A 15,375-nucleotide genomic window follows, 5' to 3' on the forward strand; every position below is an offset into this window, starting at 1 on the left:
ACACATGGGCGTATCTGCGGCGAAAAAACTGGCTCGGACGCTGTTCTGGTGGCCTGGGTTGGGTGGTGAGATCGAAAGCCTTGCACGTTCATGCATCTCATGTGTACAAGCGCAGCCAACGCTATGTTGCCAGGCACTGGCTGCGCCTCCTATTGGTTGGCCAGAAACGGGGACAATGTGGTCAAGGCTTCACATTGTTTATGCCTGACCAATAGAGGGACGCATGTTCTTATAGGCGTCGACTCGCATACTAAATGGATCGAGGCAGTTCCCAACAGGTCGGCGACCACGAAAGTCACAATCGCGCGGCTTCGCCAACTGTTCGCTCGTTTTGGCTTGCCGCAAATAGTTGTATCAGATAACGAGCCTCAGTTTACAAGTCAGCTGTTTTCCCAGTTCGGGACTGCCAACAACATAACTCATCTACGCATTGCGCCGTGCCACCCACATTCTAATGGTCTGGCAGCGGGAAGGGTCCGCACAATAAAGGATGGCCTTGTCAAGCATTCGATGGGGAACGATCCCGGAATATAACTAGCGCGAGTGCTGCTAGGCGTACCCCACTACCGTGTGGCAAGTCCCCTTCAGAAATGCTCCTGACCTACCAAATTCTTTCCCGCTTGAATGTTTGTGTCCCTTTTCTACCTAGACGTTTCTCGCCGCCACCCAGATTCCAGTCCGGCGACCAGGTGTGGGTGCGCAACTTTGGCCAAAGGAGCCGTTGGCGTCCAGGCATCGTCAAGTGCACCGAGCGTTCACGGCTGGTAACGATCGACACTACAGACGGCCTAGCCTGGCGTCACTTGGACCAAATTTTCCGTTGGGTGCCTATGTCACCCATGGCCCCAAAAGCAGAGGCTCCCGACTCGCTTCACGTCAGCCCGGACAATAAGAATCGGCCGACGTCAACGCGAGAAGGCCGGTCCAGTTCGGCCACTCCAGAACCAACTAGCGCCGTGCCTGTTCCTTCCACAAAACCTCCATCCCTCCCAGCCGAACAGGCTCTCTGTCCCCCCAAGCCCGCCAGTCTTGCGGAGGTCTACCTGACAAAGACCCATGCAAAGACTAGTTTTATAAAAACAGGGAGAAGTGGCATAATATGCATGGAAGTGCTATGCTAACACGTGTCAAATATTATTCGCGCTTTTGTGGTGTTACGACATAGGCACACAGCCTCTCTCTCTCTCTCTCTCTCTCTCTCTCTCTCTCTCTATATATATATATATATATATATATATATATATATATATATATATATATATATATATATATATATATATATATATATATATATATATATATATATATATATATATATATATATATATATATATGGTTCGTTGTCTCTGAAATAATCATTGTTGTGCATTTGCTCTAGGGCAGTCACTCTGTCACCAGCTACAACAAGCGTGTTCGCCAGAGTGAAGCTGGCCTGGAGTATGCCACGAAGGAAAACAGAGTTGCCGACAACCACCTGCGTGGACGCGAAGTGTCTGCTGCTCCTCCAACCGTCGATGAGAGCAAGCCGTGATGCCTTTACCAACCTTGATCCACCTGTCGGCCTTGGTGTCGTAGCTCTCGATGTAGGCAGTGGGTCCTCCCGCCATCCAGCCGCCGATGACGAACATCACCTCGTGCGGTATGCGTGGTCGCGCGAACATGGGCGTTGGCACTTCGTCGTTGTGCACCACCACGTCCAGGTCGTACAGAAACCGCAGCGTGTCGATTACCATAGGCCTGTGCGAGAGATGAAGAAAAGAGCGTCGCGCTTCCAAGCCCGTCGCTCGAACGTAAACTCACGGACTTGACATTCACCGACATCAGGCGTGGAATCCTTTGTAACTGTCGAGAATGGCAGCGCGACGACCACGACACGGACATAGAACTTTTTGGTGGACATCGCTTGCTACATTACCGGTTGCTATCCGTTATATAAAATTAATTTCGAGGGGCCCGGGCCCTCTACAAAATTAAGCGGCTAGACCCCCCACCCACGCCACCAGCCCTCACACCCATTCCTAAAGCTCCGCAAAATGAAAGTTGAGCCTTGACAGCAATTCCGCGGTCAACATTTCATGCCTTTTTCACTCCTTTTGGATGGCGGTAGTTATCGGTAACTCCTGGGATGTGAAGGCCAGTTTTCTCCTCTTCGGTGCCAGCGCTATTAACTCGAGATGCGTTCAGTTGTCACCGTCTATTCAATGGTCACATGCATCGTTGTTGCTACGTTAGTTAACCCTTCCTTCTTTTAACTGATCCAGGAAATGGATTCGTTTCGTGATCAGCTGGTCTGTATACTCGTAGCACCAGTTGTGGCGGGAGAAAACACCAGCTGCGTTTAACTTTTCCCTTCGCTTCCTTATTTCCTCGAGTGACAGCTCGCCGCGACGGTGGCAGATACTCAGGACCGTATACGAGGGATATCGGTTAGATAAAGTGAAAAATAATGCCAGGCAGCGTCCAAGATCAAGCCCTGCAATAACCCTTAAACCGATAAGCAATATGACTGTCACCCGTTACCTCGTCGGGTTTACCGTAATTGTACAGCATTTTTCGCGCAAGATTGGCGGCTGGAAACAGGTGTCGCAAGGAAAGGAGAAACCAAGTGATGTACTAAGGCAGAAGGCTACGGCAACAGCCAAACGGGAAGGAAAAGTGAAAAGTAACAAATTTAACCATTGTTTATGGAATATATATATATATATATATATGAATCAGCATCTCGTTATTTTAAAACGTAGACAAAACGCCGCCGGAACTGATAATTCCGTGTATTTTGTACGACGCTTTTACAGTCATCAGTCGAGCCGCCTGACGTAGCCACTTCTCTGCTGTGCTTATATGTGGGTGTTTTTCTGTCCTTCCGCGGCGGGCGCAGTGCATCTAGAACTGCCGTGTTCTGCGCTCTAGACGGCTGTACGGGACTGGCGACCACGCATCCTTACAAAACTTCCCAAACAACAATATGAGTCTGTTTGGGCAGTTGGTAGATCAGTAAACGAGGGATCCAAAAGAACTGTGATTGTTCCGCAAATATATATTTATCTATAATTCTTCCAGACCTAATTAAAAAAACGCAGCTATACTTCACGCAACCTAAGCCTGCAGTGAAGTCCTGCTTACGCCCCCATAATCGCCAGCCACTCTTCCTCCGCGAGGCTACAACTTATTCATAATTCAAACTTTTCCTGTTACCCAAAAAAGGCGGTAACTACAAAAATAAAATTATTAGCAGGCAATTCGATACGTTTTCCCTCGCCTATTATAGTGGAATGACGAAAGCTAAATACTTTATTGAATTGAAGTAAAATGCTTGCTTCTCTGCAACTATTTGTTGTCATGTTCCAATTCAGCTGGAAATTTCATGAGTAAAACGGGTTCAGCAGTGAAATGAACTGTATACGCGGACTTTTGAAAAGGGAAATGCTCTGATTCCATACACTTTGTCCATGTTTGTTGCACACCTCATTGCTTCCGCATATCAAAGGCTCTTCAAGAACGGCAGACGTTCCGGAGTGTATATATATATACATAAATATATATATATATATATATATATATATATATATATATATATATATATATTTATATATATATATATATATATATTTATATATATATATATATATATATATGTGTGTGTGTGTGTGTATGTGTGTGTGTGTGTGTGTGTGTGTGTGTGTGTGTGTGTGTGTGTGTGTGTGTGTGTGTGTGTGTGTGTGTGTGTGTGTGTGTGTGTGTGTGTGTGTGTTGCTAAAGACCAGGCTCAGGTAAAAACGTCTCGATATGTATTACACACTTGCTTTTTAAATGTGCATCACTTTTTCAACCCATACCTTGGGGCCACAGTGCGTACGTCTTCTCTCATCATCATGCTTTGTTTGTTTGATGGACGGATGGATGTAAAGGACTCAACAAGAACAAAATCTTTTGCTCGCCAAGATTTGCGGCTCAGGCGCCATATTCACGCGTAACATCTTCATACACTTAAATACCACCCTTCAATTTCCCGTTTCCAAGCCCAGCGCCCATGTTGCCAATGCGAAATGTGGGCCTGTCGCTACTCAAGACATGGCAATTCACTACGAATCCTTAGACTAACCAAACCTTCGGCAAATCTGTCCACGAAGCGAGCGACAAGTTACATTTGTAGAACAGGTTTCTTTCGTTTTTTTTTACAATCTTTGCTTTCGTTTTTTCTGTTTGGAACTTCATACGTTCTTCGTGTGAAGAAGGATAGGTTCAATTCAGAAAGCTTTGGGAACAGGTATTCTAATATAGGAGCTAGTCTCAGGATTTTTACTAAATCGGAATGTCCTTTAACCAGAATTCATTGGCCCGCTTTTGCCGTGCTGCTCGTAGAGTGCGATGAAGCTAAATTATTATGAACTAATTAGTCAAGACACGGTCATTTCGCCTTTACTCTCTTACTTTTGAAAAGCAGAGACAAGCTTGGCTGAAACAACCGGCCCGCAAGCACACAAAAATCGTTATGTCAACTTACGAATAAAGGTATTTGAAATTCCGAAATAGTACCAGGAATTGAAAAAAGAAAGTGAAACAGTGCCCTACTTTCTTGTCCCGTTTCCGAGCCTAGTTTTTAAATTTAGAGATGCGAACCAATTAGCCCAACAGCAAACTCTTCAAAATATTAGAGGTCGTAGCCAAACACGCAGGACTATTTGATTCGTTTTAAACGTGGACATTTCATACTAATGTACTTTGGCTCCAGGCTTTGCACTTAGTTCTTTCACTGCATCAAAACGCTCCACGAGCAAGATACGGAAAATCCGTGATGAAATTGACAACAATATTTGCTTGTTATTAGCCCCACACCTTAGCAAATAGTAAATCGCACGCTGTCGCTGGCGTTCATTTTCATGAAACACATTAGCATATCAATCATTCCGTGAGTACCAGCCACGTATCGCAAGTAAGCCGTGTGTGTAGCCCAACGCCTTCTAAGCGTTCCCGCGGTATCGATCGAGGTGCGCACCTGCAGGACTCGTTGTCCGAGACGAACTTGTGCGACTTGATCTTCTCCACGAAGAAGTTCGTGTCCACAAGGCCCGTGCGCACACATCGGAGCAGCCGGGCAATGTGCTGCTGCCGGTTGGCGGGATCGAACTCGATCCAGCGCACCACCGCTTTCCACACGGTCTCCTCCTTGATGACGTTCAGGTTCTCGTCGGAGAGGATGGCCTCCACTTCGTCGATCTCCAGGCTGAGCAGCTCCTCGCTGCGCTTCGACACTTCGATGAAGTGCTGCATCAAGTAGCTGCAAGACAAGCGACAGAGGCCAAACGAGGCCCACGTGGTTGACTGCGTGAATGTCCCCGCATTTCACCGTGATTTTTGTAGTCACGAGCTCCGAAACGAGCTGTCCATGCACGTTTGTTTAGTCGTCAGTTCGCAACAACCACTACCTTTGCCACCGCAACGAAGGAAGGCGATACACAGGTTATCACTCCACTGATACAGCGTTGCCATTTCTATACAGGCATACCCTTCTTTCGCTGCGTCACAGCCCGCTATCAAGTGAGCACGTAAAGATAAGTAGTCGGCTGAAATTATATCTTGCTACGAACAGTAACAGTCAGTAGTAAACACGTTAAACGGTTACTTCCATTCTCAAAGATCAAAACTACCACGCAGGAGCCTGTGACGTCATATGTGGGCCCGTGGCAAACCGAGTGACACGACTGCCTCTCAGAAAAAATACATAGGAAAAAAGAACATATGCACCCATACCTTCCATATCTAATCATACCCTATGATCTATGGAAGCACTCGAGTTTTTTCAAAGAAACTCGTATGTTATTATAAGATCATTCAATATGGGTGTTTGGGGGAGTGTGGGTTTTCTGGATAAAGTGGACTGAACATACCGACGCCCAGTAGCAGTAAGAATGAAAAGGTGCCGGCATAGCACGTACGAAGCAGCGGTTAGATGGCAGCCGTAGCCGAAACGCACGCTTAGAAAACGCTAGGCATAAGCTGGTGCCCTTTCAGGAGCACGAAAAGAAGCACCAGTTATGAGCTACATGGCGGGTTGCCCGTGTTTGTACTACAATGCAGGAGTTTCTTGAAGCTTCCACGTTGTAAGAAGAACGTCAACAGGCCTTTGCGCGGATTATAAATAAAGTAAGATTGCAAGCGTCATGTGTCCCTTTCTACAGAATCAAATTGAACATGTTCAAATAAATTTTTCTTAAACTTGATTCCGACAAGTGCGTTGGATCGGCCGTTATTTATCTTTATTTAACGCGAAAATATCCACATACCTTAGCGCTGTTCGTGCTGACGTCAGGCACGACGCCACGCATTGTCTGTGCTTATATGAGCTGCTTTTATGCTGAGTTCTTTGTGGAGTACGCATTAAGTCAGATTGCAACACAATGAGCCTCCATAGTCTTTACCATTCAACCAAGCTTTCTAACCTAAGCCAGTAGTACGTAGGTTCTAGAGAAACAGTATAGCAGAGCACATCGTCCCATAAGGCGCCTGACTTGGAAAACACTTTCTAATGGTTACTGGTTATCTCAACTCACTTATATGCCTTGGCGGTGAGGTCGAAACAGTTGTACAGCTTGGCCACGTTGTGGATGGAGATACAGTTCTCGGGCGCCATGATGGAAAGCAGGAAGTCGCAGCAGTCCTTGACCATGCCCATGACGCAGAGGTAGTCGGCCGCCTCCAGAAGGCTCTCGACGTTGTCGCAGCCCACCCACGTGACACGCTTGTACGCGAACTCCACGATGATGGCCATAGTCGCCTTGGACACTCCGGGCACCAAGACCTCTGTGCGCGGAACCTTGTTCAGGGGGCTCCCGAAAAGTGCCCTGAAAGGCATTGAATTTCCGTGAGAGGCATGACTTAAGCCAAGCTGCAGCTTTGGTCCACAGCTGTCGGGCACCAACTGCTAGCACCATTGTGTTTGCAGCCCCATCCGTAGTGGCATGCAAGTGGTCAAGCCAACAAACATGGCATATGCAATCCCGTCAGTCGCCTGCAAGCTCCAGAACAATTCTGATAAATCGCCCACGCTCAATACTATTGTTGCCGCAGATCTACAGTCACACAGTTCGGTTGGAGAAGCATATAGAGAATTGTAGAAAACGGTATAAAACTAATAAATGGACGATAATGTTCGTGGTTGAAAATTGTCGAAAATCTCTGACTACCTTTCATGCCCATCAACTCCGAGATTACGAAATCAGTCTTGGTGTACGCTGATGATCTTGGCAATGAAGTAACAAAATTAACATCGAGCATGTTAGGACAACCTAGCATAATGTCACGTTATTCTTCGAATCATCGAATTTATTCATTGAATCCCGGCCCCAGCGGTAGACTTTCAATGAGGCCGAAAACACCCGTGTACTTAAATTTAGGTGCGCGTTAAAGAACCGCAGGTGGTCAAAATATCCAGAGCCTCCCACTATGGTGCGCCTCATAATCAGATCGTGGTTTTGGCACGTAAAACCTCACAGCTTAATTAATTTCTAATGTCACGTTAATACGTAACATTAAAAATTACATTACAATGACATTAAAATATTACATTACAATGACATTAAGACTATACCGCGTATTACGTTATTACGTAATACGCTGTATAGTTTGATTATTTATCTAGCTGTTTAGGTATTTTCGAATAGGAAGACTGTCCTTTTCTATCTTCTCTATTCGTGCACCCAGTGCATTGTTGCTAGCGACAATTGCAAACCCTCTTTTTTTTTTGCTGCCACCACACTTCTACCTAAAATATACAGGGTGTCCCAGCTAACATTAGCCAAACTTTAAAGATTTGCAAATGCCACGTCGCTGGACAGAACAAAGGTAATGATGTTTGCCTTCGCTTGAGGATACTCAAGTTTCATTCCACCAAATTAGGTAATTTGTATAAATAATTAATGAGCGTCTCAAATATTATAATTAAATTAAAACTGTCGATGAGAAAATTCTAGAACAACATGTAAAACTCCTGATACAGCTCAAGACGTGCTATATGATGTGTTATATGATGTTCCTGAAGACGTGCTATATACAGGTGTTTCTGCCGGCGTGAAAGAAGCCCGCCACTGCACTCAAAATTGCCGTGCTCCTGCCGTGGTTGCTCAGGGGCTATGGTGTTAGGCTGCTGAGCACGAGGTCGCGGGATCTAATCCCGGCCTCGGCGGCCGCATTTCAGTGGGGGCAAAATGCGACAGCACCCATGTAGCTAGATTTAGGTGCACGTTGAAGAACGTCAGGTGGTCGAAATTTCCGGAGTCCTCCACTACAGCGTGCCTCATAATCAGAAAGTGGTTTTGGCACGTAAAAACTCTATAATTTAATTTTTTAATCGCCGTGCGACTGGCCGCTCGAGCCACCTTCCGTTCCATCCACTCGTCGGACAGTTCACATCTTTGTCCATTGATTAGGTATCAAATGATGCGAAATTAGATCCTACCTACCACAAAGTGGTAGAGTACTGCGTATTATAAAAGGAGGCAGGCTTCTGCGGAAAGCACGAATTGTACTCTCCACTCCTATATAAGAGAAGCTAGGAGTGGAACGTCGCTTAGGTCACCTAGTTGAAGTAATGGGCAAGGGAACCTCTGTGGCGGCAAGGGTAGCCTGCCTCATAAATTGCTTCGGTAGAACGCCCACTGAGTCATTGCCTTAGAACTTGGATCAGAAAGACTTCCGATGAGTCCTCAGGCGGACACCTAATAAAATTTGGTCAGCGCATGAACCAGCAAGCCAAAGGTCCACAGCAGCTGTTACTATACAATTTACAAATGCTTCTTCAACGTTTATTTAGCATCGGTTCAGACACAGTGACACCGCTCACATCTCCAGATCCTTATTTAGCATTAGAGTAGATTTGCTACCAGCGATAACGAATGTCACCAATACTATAAAAAAAGTTAACGTGCGCGGCCACAGGCATCGCCCCGCACCTGAAATACTCGCTGCAGCTGGCCATGACCACCCTGTGCACGGGGAACTCGCCGCCATCCGAGGTCTTGAGCAGGCCGTCGCAGAGCAGACCAGCCCCGCGCATGTCCCACAGTGCCTCCAGGGTCTCCTGGCTCAGCAGCTCGTCGGGCCCGTCCCCGCAGCTGCCCGCCATCGTGACGGGTCGCGCTGCCGCTGCCCACCAGCCCGGCCTGGCGTCGTTGCAGCCGTGCGCCAGCGGCCGCTCCCTCCTCGCGCTTCCCTTCGGTGACGACGACGACGACGACGATGATGATGATGATGATGATGATGATGATGGTGGTGGTGGTGGTGGTGGTGGTGATGACACGCTCACAGCATTTTGAAGCGAGCCACCACAAGAGTTGGTCAAGCCCTAAAATGAGCCAAATAAAAATTTACAGTTCTCCAAACAGCGCCTATCGCTCCATCATGCTACTTCAAGCTCTGCTGACATTGGTTTGTCGTAGTCTATCCTGCTGTTGTTGTTCTTAATGATGATGATGAAGAAGACGAAGCAGATGATGATGATTCCAAGACTATGCGGGAGACATACCCTTGTCGGAGCAATTAAGAAGAAGCATGTAGTACATTTAAAATGAAATAAATAAACTAAAGATGAATAATATAAGAAAGGCCAGAAACAAGGTAAAGAAGAATGGAGCCATCATGCAGGATTGCTTGCTGATGAATGAAACTAAACTCAAAGTTTTCCTGCGAATTCGCAATAAAAGAAAGTACAGGTCCAATACACGTGTTGGAATGTATCTGAAGCGAAGGATACGTAAATGCTTCACAACTAAGCGCGACGCGTATAATTTCGTTTATTTTCATGGTATGCAATGTGTAATTTCATGAAATGCTTGCGCTTATCCACAACAAAGGCATCAACATTATTGTCATGCAATTTTTGCGTCCATGCACTAGATCGCTCACAAGCTATGCCGAAATGGCAGAACTAGATAAGGCAGATGCTAGTGTCAGACGCTTATGCAGTGATGTCACAATGCCTAAGGTGACGTGTGGTGCTTGTCGAGAGAAGAATTATACGAAAAGTGTGACAGAAGAGTGCGACGCGTATAAAACTACTTTTATGGATTCTGCACCTCTAGCGTATTGGTGGGACCATGCGCGTCTTGCAGGTTGTTGTTGTTGTTGTTGTTGTTGTTGTTGTTGTTGTTGTTGTTGTTGTTGTTGTTGTTGTTGTTGTTGTTGTTGTTGTTGTTGTTGTTGTTGTTGCCTGTCACACTGTGGCTCCTACCCACGATGGGGGATTGGCAAAAAGATGGGTGGATTATTCCAAATTAACATGAAGCACAAATTTCCTAATATCTATGGAATTGGCCTTGAATAGCATAGAATTACCTGTTAAAATAAAATCTGGAAAATCACATGGAATGAGTAATAATTAGTTTAAAATTGCAAAAATATATATATATTTCAGTATGGCAATCGTTAAGATTCCGTCAGGAATGTTTGGACAGCGAAGCAAGCATACCTATGGCTGAATTTGAAAGTGGACGCCCCGAACGAAAGAATGGCAGGTTCTGTCGAGTCCAGGCCAATTCTTCGAAAAGGTAGTTCCAAAAATATTGGCCAAGAACGAGCGCAGCCGCAATGGCACAAACTCGGTAGCTAAATCAACGAAAATAAAGTGAATCAAGGAATCCGGTAAATAAAATTCAACATTCTATTAACAGATGGGAGGGTGCCTTACAGATACTTCTGAGTTTATCATAAATAGTAATGCTTTATGTAGAAAGATACCTTTTGTTTGTTTGTTTGTTTGCTTTTACACAGAACAGTAGCTGGAAATAACAAGTCAGCATACACGTGTTATACAGGGTGCGCCGTAATTACTATCAGGCAATTTTTGTAATTGTCCTTCATTTCTTGACATTTTTATCCAGTTTATTCAAATACTCCTTCTATATATCTTCTATATTTCGAGCAAGCTTCATGATTGTTTGTTTATATTTAGAAAAATCGCAAGCCCTACATCACATCAACCCGCAGTCTCGTCCCCGAACAAGACCAACATTCTCCTTCTGAGGTCGCCAAAATCCAAAAATCCACCTCAAGATTCTTCAATGGGCTTTCAAAAGTGGAACACATAAGGACTTATCCTGTACTTATAGTACTCCCAGTGTGGTCACTTCTCACTTTCAAGAAAAATGTGAGAAAGAGAATTCCATGCTAGCCCTGAAGAACCATCAAAAGGCTTGCCTTGGCACTTAATATGTATGCGACAACAACAAGAAGAGCCGTGCGACGGGACCTCAAGGTGTTCCTCTACAAGTTGCAAACAAGACATCTACCGATGGACGTGCAGTAAAAGGCAAGATGGGACTAATACGGGCTGCGGTTGACATGAGTCGAAAATGGGGAACACTTGGGAACTGTCTTCGCCAATGAGAAAATTTTGATAGTACAGGCCCATAACAGAATTATCTGTGTTGCTCCGACGTCAGAGCTTGCTGTTGGTACAACCAGATGGATACATTTTGGAAGCTGCCATTCTGGGTCGGTCATTGTTGGAGCTCAAAACCGCCACTGCCGGCATTCATCTTGTTTTTATGACAAAAGGCACGAAGATCGATACTCACATACACATAAGCATATTCTAGAGTGTCATCAGCTGGCCATCGTCCATGTCCCACTTTTACGAGTAATCTCGGAATTCGCAGCAGGACGGTGCTTGAGCACAAAACAACTGAAGAGCAAATAAACGCCACACCAGTGGTGTTGCGCTCTCACGCACGACTTAATTTCCGCTGGGGAGTGACTGCCAAGCTGCCCTGACCGAAACTCTGCGAACTTTTGCGTGTGGGAAATTCTTGAATAGTAGGCCCGCACACATCAGCACACCAGCGTGGTGGCCCTGAAGGCATGACTGGAGCGAGAATGGAGGAAACACTCCCTGGTGATACCTTGGGGACCACGACTGAAACGTACCCAGCGCGTTTCAAAGCCATGTTCAAGGCCAAGAGTGGAGATATTGCATAAAATATTTTATGCTGCATTACTAATATGCCGGGCTAAATGCCCAAACAATGTATCCTAAAATTGCTTTATTCCTAACGAAAATATTAGGCACAAAGCTTGTGACAGCACTTATTGCGCACCCTGTATAAGCCATAACGCGGGTACCTTGACATAACCTTTGCGTATATATGCCCACAAATATATCCACTGACATAGTTACCGACCTGGCATCACCCAACAGCTAGGCAGTCATACTAAATCCCAGACATTAGTCAAAGAAAGCTTGGTTTTAAAAGGCAAATGTCAAATTACCACAGCATCTTTTTCATGTTCAAAATTTAATCACACATCGCCTGGGAAAACAAGAAGCGTCTTTTTACAAGCGAAACTTAAGTTATTCATTTTTGAACAAAAAAAGAGGCTTCGAATAAGGTTTGTAATGAAAAAAATCGATGGCTCTCCCGTAATCAACAGTAGCTGTAAGCATGTAATAACCCGCAAAGCAGATTGGTTGGAGATGATACTAGCCACAATCCTGAAATAGGCGTAGTACATGATAACAATGGCACATCCCACTACACCACACCGCGCCACGCCATACTGTGCATTGGTCCATATGGACGCTGCCCAGCAAGAAGAAGAGAACCGGTGGAAGGCCGCACGACAGGCAGCTAAAGACGCCAGGGAGACAGAGCGCACTGCCTAGCTAAAGGAAGAATTAATGGAATCCTGGGGTTTTACGTGCAAAAACCACGATGTGATTATGAGGCACGCTGTAGTGAAGGACTCTAGAATAATTTTGACCACCAGGGATCTTTAACGTGCCCCCAATGCACGTGACACGGGCGTTTTTTGCATTTCGCCTCACATCAAATTGCGTCCACCGTGGCTGGGATTTGATTCCGCGACCTCGTGATTAGCAGCGCGACACCATAACCGCTAAGACACCGCGGTGGGTAGAAGCGCCTGAAGGAGGGGCCACGAAGTGTGGCGCCATCTCTCGAGGAGACGCAAATGCCGCGCTGCGGAACTCGCGGGCCGCAGGCGTTCAGCGCTCAACACCAAAATAAGACAATGAAGTGTATGGTGCCCTGTATCAGCTTTTTGAACGTCGCCCTGTTGGAAACGACAAATAAAGCTTCAGCGATTAGAAGTGACAGCTTGAGTAATATTGTGAAGAAACATTAGGAAGAACTCACAAGCAATATTTTTTGTAACTTGTTTGGGCTGTAACTGACGTATGAAATGTGGTCCTGTACAAAGTTTTGGGGACCAGCAAGCGCATTTTTGAAAGTTTTGACTGGTTGCCAGGATGACCTCGTTTAAGTGCTCGGATAACGGCTCTGGCTTTTAGCTCAAGGTTGCCAAGATTTAACTAGGGTACTGCCGGTAGTACCCTAGTGAAATCTTTACATTGCTCCGGCTAACCTGGTTGTCTTCTTCTCTTCTTCATTACCCCACTGGCGATGTGGATCGCCACAAAGGTCAATTGAAAGTCACCGACAACGGGAGCTAAAAGAATGTCATGCTTCAAAATCCCTGTGGCTACAGCCGAGAGCGGAGACACCCAGATAAATTAAAATTGTGGATGTCAATGAAAGTCCAAATTGATGAAATAGTGCTTCGAGGAACCTCCTAATCGCATTGCTGATTTTCTAAACACCCTAACTACGAGCGGATTAAACACGGATAACATGCCTCCTCGTTCCTTTTGCACTTATGTCCTTTCGCGAAATCCCGCTGTGTGATTCTCGTACATGCATTTGATTATGCTGTACCTATAAATGTGTATAACCGTATGTATTCCTGCTTTTATATATATATATATATATATATATATATATATATATATATATATATAGCCCCCTCGTCTCTTCCTTTGCACTGTCCCTAATACTGCAGGTGGCATTAACCCCCTTCCTCACAAAGATAATTGGCTGGATGGTTAAAAAACGGCGTAAACAAAACAAAAACGCTGTCAAGGCAGATGCTGGAGCAATGAACACAGTGACCGCCACAGGAAAGACACAAGTACAAAAGAGGTGAAACGTGACGTGCAAAGTCTAAAGAAAGGGAGGTAACCGCATTAGCTGCACATATGAGCGCAAATATAAAAAATGAAAAAATGAAGAAAACATAATCAGGAACGCGAAACATAAGGCTTCATGCGGACGACGTGAACGATGTCAGGACTAGGTTGTTGTCTACGCCGCGTGTGAGCCGCACTGTCCGGAACGACTTCGTAGTTCACGTCACTAATGCGGCGTAGCACTTTGAATGGCCCAAAATACTGTCTGAGCAACTTTTCACTAAGGTCACGGCGCCGAACGGCAGCGCACACCCACACTTGGTCGCCGGGGTTGTAGCAGACTTGTCTGTGGCGGAAGTTATAATGTCGTGCATCGGCGTGCTGCTGCTGACCGATGTGTAGCCGCGCAAGCTGGCGAGCTTCCTCAACGTGGTGGACGAATTCTTCGAGGTCAGTAGTTAGGCGCTCGTCGTCTTGACACGGCAGCATAGCGTCCAGCATCGTCTGAGCTTCGCGGCTGTAAAGGAGACGAAATGGTGTAGGGTGCGTGGTTTCTGGTACGGCGTTATTATACGCGAAGGTCACGTAAGGCAAGATATGATCTCATGTTTTGTGCTGAATGTCGATGTGCACAGAAGTCATGTCCGTGATGGCCTTATTTAAGCGCTCCGTTAGTCCGTTGGACTGCAGATGATAAGCGGTAGTCTTTCGATGCCTAGTGTTGCTCAACTTTGAAATTTCGTCCATGAGCTGAGCTGTGAACGCCGTCCCTCGGTCTGTGATTACAGTGGACGGGGCACCATGGCGCAAGACAATGTGGCACATGAAGAAGTGCGCTACCTCAAAAGCCGTTGCCTGTGGTAGCTCCTCTGTCTCGGCATAGCAGGTTAAATAGTCAGCCGCGATAATCACCCATTTGTTGTCATTGGCTGACAAAGCAAAAGGCCCAAGAATGTCCAAGCCGACTGAAGTCCAAGTCGTCCTGAAGGATCGTGCATGTTTGACGACCAACATAGGGCATGGTTGTCAGTCATCACTTTGAAAGGACGGCCGTAGAGATAAGGGCGAAACTTCATGATCACCCAAGCAACCGCGAGACAATCTTTCTGTGGCAGAGTAGTTCGCCTCGGCGCGGGACAGAGAGTGGCTAGCATAAGCTATTACTCTTTCATTGCCCTTTTGACGTTGGACGAGTATTGCGCCAAGACCTATGTTACTGGCCTGAGTATGTACCTCGGTGTCAGCGTTGTCGTCAAAATATGCCAGGATAGGTGCTGACTGCATGCGTTGTCGTAGTTCAGTGAAGGTCGCCTGTTGGTCATTTTTTCCAGGCAAATGGCGCGTCATCCCTGGTAACGCGACTCAGGGGTTCCGCTATCTGCGATAAATTGTCAATG

At 46.0% G+C, this 15,375-nt stretch overlaps 1 protein-coding gene across 1 annotated transcript in view; it reads right to left on the minus strand.

The window, feature by feature from the left end:
- LOC135915326 (kelch-like protein 10) overlaps nt 1–9,226 on the minus strand; it is a 33,298-nt gene extending 24,072 nt beyond the window's left edge. Inside the window, exons 1-4 of the mRNA XM_065448362.1 lie at nt 8,949–9,226; nt 6,552–6,842; nt 4,997–5,278; nt 1,545–1,737 (exon numbers count right to left, since the gene is read on the minus strand). Coding sequence (XP_065304434.1) covers nt 1,545–1,737; nt 4,997–5,278; nt 6,552–6,842; nt 8,949–9,121 — 939 coding nt within the window. The 5' untranslated portion in view covers nt 9,122–9,226. The remainder of the gene's footprint in view (nt 1–1,544; nt 1,738–4,996; nt 5,279–6,551; nt 6,843–8,948) is intronic.
- Nucleotides 9,227–15,375: the final 6,149 nt, after the last annotated feature.

This window comes from Dermacentor albipictus, chromosome 1, assembly GCF_038994185.2.
Source record: "Dermacentor albipictus isolate Rhodes 1998 colony chromosome 1, USDA_Dalb.pri_finalv2, whole genome shotgun sequence".
NCBI classification, from domain to species: Eukaryota; Metazoa; Arthropoda; class Arachnida; order Ixodida; family Ixodidae; genus Dermacentor; species Dermacentor albipictus.